Source organism: Penicillium maclennaniae (assembly GCF_028827695.1).
Source record: "Penicillium maclennaniae strain IBT 15551 chromosome Unknown utg000003l:1.0-5670915.0:1.0-5674809.0, whole genome shotgun sequence".
Classification (NCBI taxonomy): domain Eukaryota; kingdom Fungi; phylum Ascomycota; class Eurotiomycetes; order Eurotiales; family Aspergillaceae; genus Penicillium; species Penicillium maclennaniae.
The window spans coordinates 3,121,406-3,133,897 of record NW_026623215.1 but is presented as its reverse complement, the minus strand read 5'-3'; the positions used below and the strand labels follow the sequence as shown (position 1 = coordinate 3,133,897).

The 12,492-nt window shown below is 52.0% G+C and overlaps 5 protein-coding genes across 5 annotated transcripts; 3 read left to right on the top strand and 2 right to left on the bottom strand.

Moving 5' to 3' along the window:
- Nucleotides 1-271: 271 nt before the first annotated feature.
- Nucleotides 272-1,073, bottom strand: N7477_003289 (putative phosphoglycerate mutase family protein; the record flags this gene model as incomplete). The annotated part of the gene is made up of 3 exons (XM_056964952.1): nt 272-380; nt 551-773; nt 851-1,073. 3 exons carry the CDS (start codon nt 1,071-1,073, stop codon nt 272-274), a joined length of 555 nt encoding a protein of 184 aa, XP_056824905.1.
- Nucleotides 1,074-3,240: 2,167 nt separating this feature from the next.
- On the top strand, nt 3,241-3,923 carry hel10 (putative high expression lethality protein Hel10; the record flags this gene model as incomplete). The annotated part of the gene is made up of 2 exons (XM_056964951.1): nt 3,241-3,563; nt 3,614-3,923. The coding sequence occupies 2 exons, from the start codon at nt 3,241-3,243 to the stop codon at nt 3,921-3,923; spliced, it is 633 nt and encodes a 210-aa protein (XP_056824904.1).
- A 494-nt stretch (nt 3,924-4,417) lies between these two features.
- On the top strand, nt 4,418-5,609 carry N7477_003287 (mitochondrial 37S ribosomal protein uS2m; the record flags this gene model as incomplete). Its single annotated transcript, XM_056964950.1, has 3 exons — nt 4,418-4,448; nt 4,515-4,736; nt 4,795-5,609. 3 exons carry the CDS (start codon nt 4,418-4,420, stop codon nt 5,607-5,609), a joined length of 1,068 nt encoding a protein of 355 aa, XP_056824903.1.
- A 412-nt stretch (nt 5,610-6,021) lies between these two features.
- On the bottom strand, nt 6,022-8,721 carry N7477_003286 (putative alpha-glucosidase; the record flags this gene model as incomplete). The annotated part of the gene is made up of 3 exons (XM_056964949.1): nt 6,022-8,025; nt 8,060-8,553; nt 8,664-8,721. The coding sequence occupies 3 exons, from the start codon at nt 8,719-8,721 to the stop codon at nt 6,022-6,024; spliced, it is 2,556 nt and encodes an 851-aa protein (XP_056824902.1).
- A 527-nt stretch (nt 8,722-9,248) lies between these two features.
- Nucleotides 9,249-11,392, top strand: N7477_003285 (uncharacterized protein; the record flags this gene model as incomplete). Its single annotated transcript, XM_056964948.1, has 11 exons — nt 9,249-9,741; nt 9,792-9,889; nt 9,960-10,075; nt 10,131-10,202; nt 10,259-10,372; nt 10,421-10,688; nt 10,745-10,766; nt 10,817-10,914; nt 10,971-11,035; nt 11,091-11,126; nt 11,179-11,392. The coding sequence occupies 11 exons, from the start codon at nt 9,249-9,251 to the stop codon at nt 11,390-11,392; spliced, it is 1,596 nt and encodes a 531-aa protein (XP_056824901.1).
- Between the last annotated feature and the right edge of the window lie 1,100 nt (nt 11,393-12,492).

Sequence of the window (12,492 nt, the reverse complement as noted above, 5' to 3'; positions counted from 1 at the left end):
GACCCCCATGGTTGTATTGCAATGAGACGAAAATTTGACTACTCTTCGAAATATGGTCGATCGGAACATGGTTGAACTCAGGTCGTGCCCAAAAACCGTAGGAGCTGGCTGTCCTTGACCACTGCGGGGCAGTGCATTCAGCCTCAATCTAGTAATCAACCTAGTGCGGCTCTATCGACAGCAGAAACCTTTAGCTCGACTCAAGGTAAACTGTTTGTGTAAGTGGAGCTTTTGGAAATAATTTCACAAGTGTTTAGATTGTACATCTTAATCAAAGCTGAGCCACCAATCTCGGCCGTACATCCAACCCAGGACACTGCTCGGAGTAGATTTCTGTGATTTCATCATAAGGGTGTGGAATAGTCCAAATTAGGTCGAACCTGATTGAGTCAGCCTATGAATAGATTGAGCAAGAGTAACGAAGATTTGTCTTGTCCATCGCCGACCGAGAAACAATCCCCGCACTTGAGGAAAAAGTGTGCTGATCGTCAACCGGCCGGCTTCTACGCTAGCTTGAAGCTCAGAGTACCTTGGAAGCAATCCCACTTACCGATCTTCGGGGTATTCGACGTGATGTTCAAAACCCAGCAGCTCCTGGATTATGTGTAAATTAGAATGCCGCCAAGAAATCAACAGGTTGCCGGGCCCATCGTAGGATCGGATCGTATCAACCACACACTGGGGGTCCTTCCGAGTACAATGATCGTCGATATCGATGCCCAGATCATGCGCCAGAGGGGCAACGGTTTCATATGGTCGTCGGTGATCACCGTCTACCACAGGCGGGAATAATCAGTTTACGAGGTCTCGGCGAGTTGCAGTCAAGCTCGTTTGTTTTTATCAGACTCACTCCACTTCACGGTAGGTGCCATGATATGTCCAATATTGTATTCCGAGTCGGCTCCAAATACGTGACGAAGACACTCCGCTCGTCGCCATCCGTCTGGTGTGAGACCATGATCATCGGGGTCTGCAGGTTTCTCACCATGACGGATCAAGTAAACAACCGGAGGCGCTCTTGCAGATGCGGCGGCCAGCGAGCATAGCAACAGAAATGACGAACGGAGCAACATCCTCGACAAAGATCTGGAAGAATATCGATTGATCAAGAGAAAGTCACTGACGTCCACAGTCACTGGAAACTGGACCCCCCATCCCAAGGCACATTGCTACGCGATCGGCGCTCCTCCGCTTTATGCAGAAATCCATTTCGCCACAGGCTGTGCGGGACTGAGAAAAGGGAGGTCGCTCTGGAGTGGATCACCCGGCCCGATACTAGCAATAATGGTTCACAATTTGGGAGATCTAGACTGAACAGAGACAGATCCCGGAGAGCTGCAGGGCCGGGTGACGAACTGCTCGGTCGAGCTCGTCCGATAGTTGGTGATCAGTCCATGTGATTGGACCTAGCCAAGATTCAGCTGGTCTCGCGATCCACCAGCTGCTCCTTGCGTCTCGTCGATCAGCCCAGGCTGAGTGATTCAATCCTGCATATGGGCCCAATATGGACATTAAGGGTCTGGCGTGAGTGCAAGGGTATTGTTCTTCTACTAGATTCTATTAGTTCTGAATTAAAATCGTGAACGTGCGATCTTCAGAGGCTGGCATGGTGCCACGTCATGGGGGTGATGATGCGTCGCGTGGGTTTAGGTAGATCGGTGGTCTAACCGTATGCACTACAAAGGTGGGAGGCACCGGGGTTAACTTACTCCAAAATGATGAGCCCACGAATTACTGGGTTTCACTGGGGTACGGTAGAATTCCTTCGTGTACGCCCATCTCTTCTAGGCTTAGTCAGACCATAAGAAGAGAAGCTTGTTTTGCCCCGAGGTGTGCCCTAAAGCACAGCCATACAAGAATAGTTGAAAGTTCAGATACAAGTAGAACATGATTCATACACCTCTCGTCTTTCTTGATTAGGGTCAATATCTAGTACCCAGATCAAACCCTCGACGAGGAGTGAAATAATTATTCCGCGGGGTCCAGTACGTATGTATGGCTCCCAGCTAGAGGTAGTGACGAGAACTCGATGACTGATAGATTCACCACTTAGGCGTCTAGATTTATCGCCTCTATGGTCTTAAATCTCAGAACCCAATAGCCACCCGCGCACGTTATCTACTTCAAAGTGGAAGGTTCAAGAACTATCGTAGAGCCTGGTTGCAGTGGTCTCCTTGAGAAAGAAAGAGGCATAGTAGGGTTGACCCAACTCAACGCATAGTTCCGGGTTGACGGTTTCAACGATCTCGCGCACTTGATGCGGAATCTAGCGCGCTCTACTCTGCACGGCAAAACCACGTCCTAAAGCGAGAGTATCTCGGGCGTCAACCATGAATCAGGACATGGATACCCGAGTGCGAAGCATCTCATCAAGCGACCGGGGGAAACACGATGTGACAGCCGCGGGCGGCTGACCCCGATCGAGTCGCGTGCAAAGTACATGTCACACCGTGCCGCCCATGCTTCTCCCCATTTGGCAGTGATAGAGTGATGGTTCGAGGCCGCCCTTCCGAAGGATGTTCGATGCGCTACACTGTCTTCTGATCCTCTGACAGGGTCGAACGTTAGACGGACCGACACAATATGTTACAAGGAAATAGGAAGAATGACAATATATCGCCACATGACTCAGTCGTCACATCGGCCAACTCGTATCTTTTAATGTGATTGCAATGTCCCCGCCCTCAAACTGAGTCACATATACACACCTCGGGCAGTCGGAAGTGGGGGACCCGGAGTTGGGTCTTATACTAGGCAGCGAGAATACTTGTGCCGAGAAAGTGAACTTGGTGATAGGGGTCTTGGCGCCTGCGTATATCGGCTACCCCTTTTTGTCGTGGAACATTCGAAAAATCATGGAAGCCGAAGATCCGTGAAATCGTGGACCGTGTTACTATTTTTAGAGGGTCGGCAAAGCCGGAGATTCGAAGGACATGCAAGTAACTCAGCCCTGTGAGCATAGCCACACCTCGAGTGTACATGCAGTTGAGCACCGTACATATCGGAATAGTCGAGAGAGGTGGCCTTGTGGCGGTGCACAACAGCCCAGAAAGCTGGCATTCAGATCACTGCGCCTCTCGGGGTTCCGTAAATTCGCGTTGCCATGTGGGGTGCTTCCGTCAGCCCTGTGGCCCGGGGAGATCTCACTTATAAAAAGGTGCCCCTCATCCCCCCCCCTCCATCATTCATCATCGCACCACCCATTTTCCTCATTTCCATCTTTCATCCACTCTTCACATCATGTCCGGATACGACCAATACAATCAGGGCTACGGCCAGCAAGGCTACGGCCAACAGGGACAGCAGGGCTACGGCCAGCAAGGCCAGGGTTACGGCCAGCAAGAATATGGTCAGCAGGGACAACAGGGTTACGGCCAGCAGGGCTACAGTCAGCCCCAATACGGTGAACAGCAGGGCTACGGTCAGCAGCAGTATCAGCAGGGCGGGGCTGCCTCCAACGACTACTACGGTGGCCAGCAGCAGCACAACCAGGGCCAGTATGGCCAGGAGCAATATGGTCAACAGGGTCAGCACCAGTACGGTCAGGACCAGTACCGCCAGGGGTAAGTGACTTCCTCACATGCAAACTCATCATCTCCTAACAAATCCCCAGTGGCTACGAGCAGCAGCAGGGCGCTCCCGGTGAGGCCCAGGAGGGTGAGCGTGGTTTGATGGGTGCCCTCGCAGGCGGTGCTGCCGGTGGATTCGCCGGCCACAAGGCCAACCACGGCTTCCTCGGAACCATCGGTGGAGCCATCATCGGTAGCATTGCCGAAGATGCCATCAAGAAGCACAAGCACCACGACCAGGGTCCTGGCGGCGCCCCTCCCGGCTACGATGGTCAGGGTAGTCCCTACGGCGGCCCTCCCTCTCACCAGGGCAGCGGCATGATGGATCAGCTCGGCAACTTCTTCAAGAAGTAAATGCTTCTTCTCGCTTCGTTTGCCTTTGCTAGCCCCAACGTGATGACCTCGCTACACTCATGAATTTCCTTTACTTGTTTTCCTGTTCAAGGAACGGGTGGGCATGCGCTGGCTTTTTGCCGGATGCGCCTTGTGTTTCTTTCCTCTTTTTCCATTACCCTAGATGGGAACACGTGTATCATGACAAGTCTTGCATCGATATTAGTGGGTCCTTTGTGACTCGATCTTCAACCAGAATTGCATCATCAACACGCTTTTCGAGAAAATCTCATGTAACAAAACAAGGAGTAGATTGACTGTAGGAAAACAAACAATATTGCCACACCCGGGGGCGACGATCAATGCACTTGTCTCTCAAAGGGGTTAGTGCTGACACCTTGTTAGTAAGGCGCCAAGGTGTCAAGGTGTCGAGTGTTAACGCCAAGCCCGACAAAAGTTCGCGCGGACCATCCTGAACACGCTTTCTATCCCGGCTTGCGATTTCCACGACCAACATGATTGTACGGAAATTTGGGTTGCGGCAGAGTGAGTAGTTGCCAATTGGTTGTGTCCAACACTCAGAATAGGCTTGCTAACTTTTGTCCCAATCAGGCCGCCAACTCCTCTCCCTGAGTCGTCAGACTCCGATCTCCAGACGCTTTTTATCAAACGAGCCCAAAATTCCGGTAGCAGCACCTGTTACTGAAGTGCAGACTCCCCCCAAGGAGACCATTGTCCCTTCAGAGAATCCCCTCCATGAAGTGATGCAGGCATCAAGTCGGCCGCAGGAGCAGTGGAGTGAGGGCCAAATCTGGGGAATGTCGGAGAACCGACGTGAGCAGCGCCTTCTCTCCCCTCAAAACAAATAAATCTAATAGACTCTTTCCTCTAGGACGCAAGTTCAACCGAACTGGTAGCATCGTCGAAGAAATCTATAATCCCGAAAGCGTACTCGACAACCCACCCCGTCCCTCCGACATCACACTCGAGCTCCTCCTCGCCTCAGGCACACACCTGGGCCACTCGACATCACGCTGGAACCCCCAGAACTCGCGCTACATCTTTGGTATTCGCGAAGGCGTACACATCATCTCCCTCGACGTGACAGCCGCCTACCTCCGCCGCGCCGCCAAGGTCGTCGAGGAAGTCGCCGCACGAGGCGGTATCATTCTTTTCGCCGGAACCCGCAAGGACCAGAAGCGATCCGTTGTTCGCGCCGCGCAGCTGGCGAAGGGCTACCACATTTTCGAGCGCTGGATTCCCGGTGCGCTTACGAACGGCGAGCAGATTCTCGGGCACTGTGAGACGATGGTCGTCAATGCGCAGGATCAGCCACTGCCCGAGTTCAAGCGGGACCTCGCGGATAGACCGTCCGTGAAGCCGGATCTGGTGGTTTGTTTGAACCCGCTGGAAAATGTGGTCATGTTGCATGAGTGTGGATTGAACAACGTTCCGACTATTGGTATCATCGATACCGATGCCGATCCCACTCGTGTGACCTATCCTATCCCGGCTAACGATGACAGTATCCGCGCTACGAATCTGATTGCGGGTATTCTGGGCCGTGCCGGTGAGGCTGGACAGGCGAGACGCCTCAAGGCTGCTCAACAGGGCAAGACGACCTATAAGCCTATAACTGCCGAGCAGCTTCGTCTGGATCCGTTCACAGGTATGTTGCCTGGTGCAGAGGAGAAGAAGCGCGTTTGAGCGGACTCTGTCTGGAGCTCGAGTCACTTTTTTTTTGGTCTTTGGTATCCGCGCGGCTTGCATTCGAGCGTCGGACTCTGTATTGTATAGATGATTCCAGGTCTTTGTGGGTGTTATCGCATCGTGTATTAACAAGTTGTCTTTGGTATACTCTCAAAAATATTTGCATCTACTCTCATGAGGACTCTTTGTTCCTGAGTATGCGTAAAGAAGGCAGTTACTAATGGAGACGAGGGTCACAAAGTGACAAGGTGAAATATCTCTGTGGCCACCAGGTGGAGGTTCAGTACCGTTGGAAGCAAGCAGCATCAATCTGTTCTCTAGGTATTCACAATATCCCAATCTATGTTCATGAAATGTCCCGAAGCCCAATGCAACGGCACCATCTGGAAAAATCCTCAACCTCCAACTTTCAAGCCTTCAAAGTGTAAACATTACGACCACGAGAGTCAACACCCTTGGCAACAACCTCCTGGCCAGAATTGCTGAAAACACGGCGTGCATCACCATTGTGCAGAATAATATCCAATTCCTTCCAAGCAGGCTTGAAGCCACTCTTTTCGTCCCGGGTGAAATCAACAAGGACCTTCTCATCAGTGGAGCTATAGCTGAGAGTGTAGCTGGAGGTGGCAGGTTTCTGGGAGATACCATCATCCTCGAACCAGGTGTTTGAGAAGACGTTGCCGTGCGAAGTACCCTTAGGAGGGAAGACCTCAACACCACGGTAATCATCAAGTTCCTCGACGCCCTGCGAGGCATCGGTGTCATCGCCAGGCACGCGGGTGTGCACGTTCTTGCCGACGGGGATGGCACCACCGATCTTGGCGATGAGGGGAATACTCTCGCGCCACTCGGAGGTGATTTCAGCCCACTGGCCGGAGGCGAGGTAATTGTATGGCGCATTCATGTTCACGTATCCGTAATCGAACTGATCGCCAGACTTACGGGGCAGATAGACATTTGCCACGGTCACACCAGCCTTGTAGACGCCGCCGACGAGGATGGAGTCACCGAACCAGAATTGTTCATCGCCAGCTTTGAGGGCCTTGGTCCACACCTCGGGATCGGACTCGTAGCCCCAGCCGATCCACCGCTGGGGAGGAGTAGCGCTCATGTGGCTCTCCAGACCCAAGGAGTAGATGTATGGCAGCATCTCGTAGCGACGCTTGATGGCGTCGCGGACAAGAGGTGTGATCTCGGGGTACATGAAGGGCTCGATGACCTCGCCAACATCGTTGTTGTCCGGAGAAGTCTTGAAGCAGTTGATTGCGAAGCGAGCGGAAACACAGCCCAGCTGGATCCAGCGGAGAAGCAGCTCAGGAGAGGGCTGGGGTCCTTCGAAACCGCCAATGTCGTGACCCTCGCACTGCAGAAGAGACATACCGGCGTTGAGAGAGAGGGCATTGGCGCCCTTCATGCTCTCCCAGCTAGTGACATTATCTCCACTCCAGGTGCTGGCAGAGTAGCGCATAGTTCCAGCTGTCGCACTGCGAGTGAGGACGAAAGGACGGCACTTGGGCTCCATATCTAGAAGAGCGTCGTGGGAGGACTTGCCCATTAGCTCGGTGTGCATAGCGCGACCCCAAGAACCAACGGAGTTGTCTGTAGCCTTCTTCGCATCCGCGGAGACCATACTGTCATCCAGGCACAGCTTCCAGTCATCGTTGGGAAGGGTGTATTCATTGTTGTCGTTCCACATGCCATCAATACCCACGGCCTTTAGGCTTTGGCAGCCCTTGTACCACCAATCAAAGGCTTCCTTAGAGGTGAAGTCGATATGGCAGCCTTCGCCGCCGGTGGCACCGCCTGCACTCCACAGTCGCATGTATCCAGGCTCGTTGGTCTCCGGATCCTTAAAGAAGCCATTGCAGTCAATTAATTTCTGGAAATCAGGATGAGAAGCCAGCAGGAAAGGCTTAATGTTGGAAATCAAGCGAATACCGTGCTTGTGCATCTTCTTGATCCAGTCCTCCGGATCAGGGAAGCGGCTGTTATTCCATGTGAACACGTTCCGAACCTTAGGCTCGACCGGAGCAATTGAATAGCCAGAGCTCATCTGGTGAGCAGAGCAAGGGATGCCATGCTCCTTGAGCTTCTCTGCAAACTCCAACAGGGCCAGATGCGCCGGTGGTTCATCCAACATTGTGTACTTGTATCCACCGGAAATGTAACCGTACGCCCATCGGGGGACTCGCAGTGGAAAGCCAACCAACTCAGCGTACGAGTGGACAATCTCCTGGATATTCTTTCCAACAATCATGTACTGCTCGAGACCACCATAATCCTGGCGGTAGACCTTGAAGTGTCCCCAGAGGCCGTCAATCTCGGCACCAACCGACCACGAACCCCGGCCGTGTGTAGTCGAGAAGAGGGCAACACAGCCTTCGGGAGTAGCCTTAACTAACAGAGGAATGTGCTTGTAGAGGGGGTCTGAGTTGTAGACGTCGTACCCGAAAGCAATCGGTCGCAGAGAGTTGGAAAGTCCGGCCACTGAGGTCCATCGGGGCACTCTTTTCTCCTAGACCAACATGAAGAGCTGTTCGATCATGCACGGAGTAGCTCGCAACACCGGTGGAGTCGGCGACATAGGAGCGCAGCGGCAGATCGCGGTGCAAGAGCTTCTCAGAACCGGTCCACGAGAGGGAGACCACGGGGGTATGCTCCCATTCCACCTGTGCGGTGACGCCGGCAATCTCGAACGTCTTGGAGGAGGCATCACTCTTGATGGAAACATTGACGTTCTTGAGGTTGGTCTCAGGCTTTTGCACACTGGGGTAGGGAGGGATAGGATGGTCGGGGGAGGCGAAAGTCACTCGGAACAGGTTTGGGCGCACCGCTTCGAAGGAGAAGTCGAATTGTGTCTGTCTGCTTGCACTGCTCCTCAGATGCACCGAGACATCTTGCTGCTCAGTCGAAGAGACCTGCTGGTAGCCGCGCGGGCAGACTTCTTTTTTGAGGCATGATAAATACTAGCTTCCCTTAAGCTTCACAAAGAGAAGATAGGCTTTAGGGCCTGGCTAGGGCCATTATTTGTATTATGGCGTGCCATAGAACCCCGCGCCTGACGCACCGATTTTTTGGAGATGGTCACATCACACTGGGCGTGGGGCATAAAATCGGAGATCGGAGATGATCTCCGAGGACTCAGAAGTGGCCAAATCTGGGGATACGTGGGGCCCCAGACACACTAACACCAACATGGTAGGTGTCGAAATTATCTTCCGCTCTTTCGCTTCGTATGCGTCGGCCCTGTCCACCGAACCCCGACCCCTATTCCTGTTCAGTACCTTCGGCCGCTCTGCATCTGAGTGACCCCTTCCCTTGCAGCCAGGGATTGGTCTACCAAGACGGAAGTTGTCCGACTACAATTGCTGTGGCTGGTCCAGGTCGGCTGATCATACAGATCCAGGGCCTGAGAATCGCATGAGGAAAAAGAAATGACGCGGAACAGCCAAAGTTTGAACGCCGTGCAGCAGTAGTTCGGGAATCGACGGCACTCGTCCGGGAAGATAAACTTGCCTTCCCCACGGGGTTCTGCGAGCCCTATCCTGCAGTAGGGCGATCTTCCTGTTGACCCTTTCTTTCAGTCATTCTGACTGTCTCATTCATATCTCCCGATTTCTGCTTGCGACGTTAGCCATGGCACAAGCTGAGATATCCCATCCCAAGAATCAGTTGGAACATGTCGAGTCCACAGTCGAGGTTGCGGTTCCCAAGGGGGATCAGGCTATTCAACTGATCGAAGACGCAGGAGGCTCAATGACCTTGACCCCTGAGAACAATAAACGGGTGCTTCGAAAGATCGACCTGCGTCTGCTACCTATTCTGCTGTCCATTTATTTCCTTCAGCAACTCGACAAATCCACCCTGTCCTATGCCTCCGTTTTTGGCCTCGTTGAAAAGGCTCATCTGCATGGCTCGATGTACTCCTGGCTGGGCTCGGTCGTGTACGTGGCCCAGCTGGTCTTTCAGCCTTTGGTTGCCTACCTTCTGGTGAAAGTGCCCCTTGGGAAGTTTATGGCAGCGTCCGTTCTTCTTTGGGGCATCGCTCTATCCTGTATGACAGCGGCAGAGACATTTGCGGGACTGATGGTATGCCGATTGTTCCTTGGTATCTTTGAAGCAGGGATTGGTCAGTCATCTATTATCGCGGATGAGAACAGACTCTAACCAGCGATCTAGCCCCGGCGTTTATTGCAGTCACTCAGATCTGGTATCGTCGACGCGAACAACCCGTCCGACTTGGCTCGTGGTATGCGATGAATGGAGTGGTCAACATGGTGAGAGAACTCTTTCGGGGGGACACATTGGTCAGCCACTGGCAGCGTCTAACGTGGGCGTCTTCAACAGGTTGGAAGTCTGATCACCTACGGATTGGGACACATCAAATCCTCCATCTTTGAGCCTTACCAAATCATCTTCCTCTTCTTTGGTCTAATCACTGTCGGAATATCTGGCGCCGTCTTGTAAGATGTTGTCCTGTTGATCTCCCTTCTCAACATACTAAACTGCCTTGAATAGGGTCTTCATGCCAGACTCACCCATAACTGCCAAATTTCTCGATGAAGAGGATAAACTCGTTGCCATTGAAAGGTACCTGACTCTTCCATTCGTTTCAGCAAGAATTCCTGTTCACAATGAACTTGCAGACTTCGCATGAACCAACAGGGCATTGAAAACCATGAGTGGAAATGGGAACACGTGAAAGAAGCATGTCTGGATCTGAAATCCTGGATGTGGTTTTCATTGATGGTCTCCATTTCGTAAGTGCAACTACTTCTGCCATATCATCGTCGCTTACAAGGAAACAGTATTCCCAGTGGTGGCATTACTACCTTTGGGCCCTTGATCGTGGAGTCTTTCGGATTCAACTCTCTCAATACCATTCTCCTCAATGTGCCCTTTGGCGCCGTTCAACTCATTGCCACCATGGGTGGTGCCTGGTTGGCTACTGCCTGGAAGATGAAGGCTCCCGTTTTGGCACTCCTAATAGTGCCGCCAATTGCAGGCTGTCTCATGCTGCTGAAGATCCCCCATGACGATGCTCATAAAGGACCCCTGCTTGTTGGGTATTATATTGTAAGTATATGCAAGACTCGGAGCCCTTCGATGCTTGCTAATCATTCTCGGTTCAGATCTCCGTCTATCCCGGCATAAGTGCGTACCTGTCCCATGCTTGAGCTTTACAAATTACTGACTTCTTTAAGCGCCATTGATTTACTCATGGTCTGCTGCAAATACCGCAGGTGAGACAAAGAAGAAGGTGACAACTGGTATCCTTCTTGTTGGACAATGTGTCGGTAACGTATGGCGACAACTTTTCTCCAACCATACAATAGAAATGACTCACACATCGGATAGATCATTGGGCCGACTCTGTACACAACCGAAGAGAAGCCTTTATATCACCGTGGTCTTACCGCCGAGTAAGCGCAAATTTCCATAGCTCCCTGCCAGTGTCACAAACTAACCACTTGATAGCCTTTCACTTTTCTGTGTCTTGATGGTTCTCGTTGGGTAAGACGTCCACATCGGCATTACTTTTCCCCTTTCTAACACTTCCTATTAGCTTGAATACGGCATATCTCTATTTCCTCAACAAGAAACACGAGAAGCGGCGTGTTGCCATGGGCAAAGACGCCAAGATTGTGGATTTTTCGATGCATGCCGTGGGCGCCGTTATCGAAGACAAAGAAGGCCTCCCTGTGCAGCAAGTTGTCCAAGACAACGCATTCAAGGATCTGACGGACATGAAGAACGAGGACTTTGTATACGTATACTAAATCAGTTGACCCCCTCGCGCTCTAGAAGTGCGAGATCTTGGATTAGTTTGCCTTACGATCATGAACAATTGCATGTAGCTTTTACCAATTCAACGTGAACCTATCATTTTCCCGAAGTTGATGCCAATAGACAGTCCTAAGTGGGCCCATTCGATCTCTTCCGTTCCACGTTGAGGCTACGATGGTTGAGACCCGGGGTTACAGCCGGCTCGGAGCAATAGCCGAACCCCGACCCCGCGTTTTTCGCTTTTTCAAACATCCGGGGTAAATCCTATCTTCTCGACGCGCAGTGCAGAGGCCGATCAGTGTACTTTCGGAGAAAAACATGAGCGCCGATGAGTCTATGCATGCTATACCTGCGCCACTCGGGAAAAAGCGCATCCCTGTACGTTCGAGCGGCGATCGGCCCTACCTGGATAGTCTCCGATGGATATCTGGCTGACGCCGGCGCTTTTCATGTCATAGAAAGCTTGCAGTGCATGTCGACTTTCAAAGGTGCGCCATTGAGCTGCTGATTGGTGCGTGGGGCGAGAGTTGACGCGGTTGCAGGTTAGATGCGATGAGGAGAGGCCGTGCGGAAGGTAAGACATACACAAGTATACGGGGGGCAAAGCATTGAGACATAGTGTGATGTACAGGTGCCAGAAGCTTGAGAAACAATGTGTCTTCTTCGAAATTCCTAAGGATCCAGTGGCAGAGTACGAAAAAAAAAACCCATCTCACGGCCATTATACGACACTGATAAGGTTCTAGGAGATTCGAGGGCGTTGAGTCTGAGGTCCAACATCTCAGAACACAATTAGATGAGATAAGACTACTACTAGAACAGAGTCGCGCACACTCAGCAATTGCTTCCCAGCATACTTCATCCCCGCAACGGCACCCGGAGTATCAACAGCAAGTCCGTCGTGGGAGTGCTTGTACTTCATCATATTCCCAGCACGCTCCTCCACAGGAAAATACTCTTGCTCTCACTATCGTGGAGTCCAGCAGGTATGTTAATGGACAAGAGTACCAAAGATCCTTGCCGGAGCTATCTCCGAATGGTGTTTCGGGGCAGTCAGGGTACGAGCCATCTCATGCCGATAATTCGCGATCTC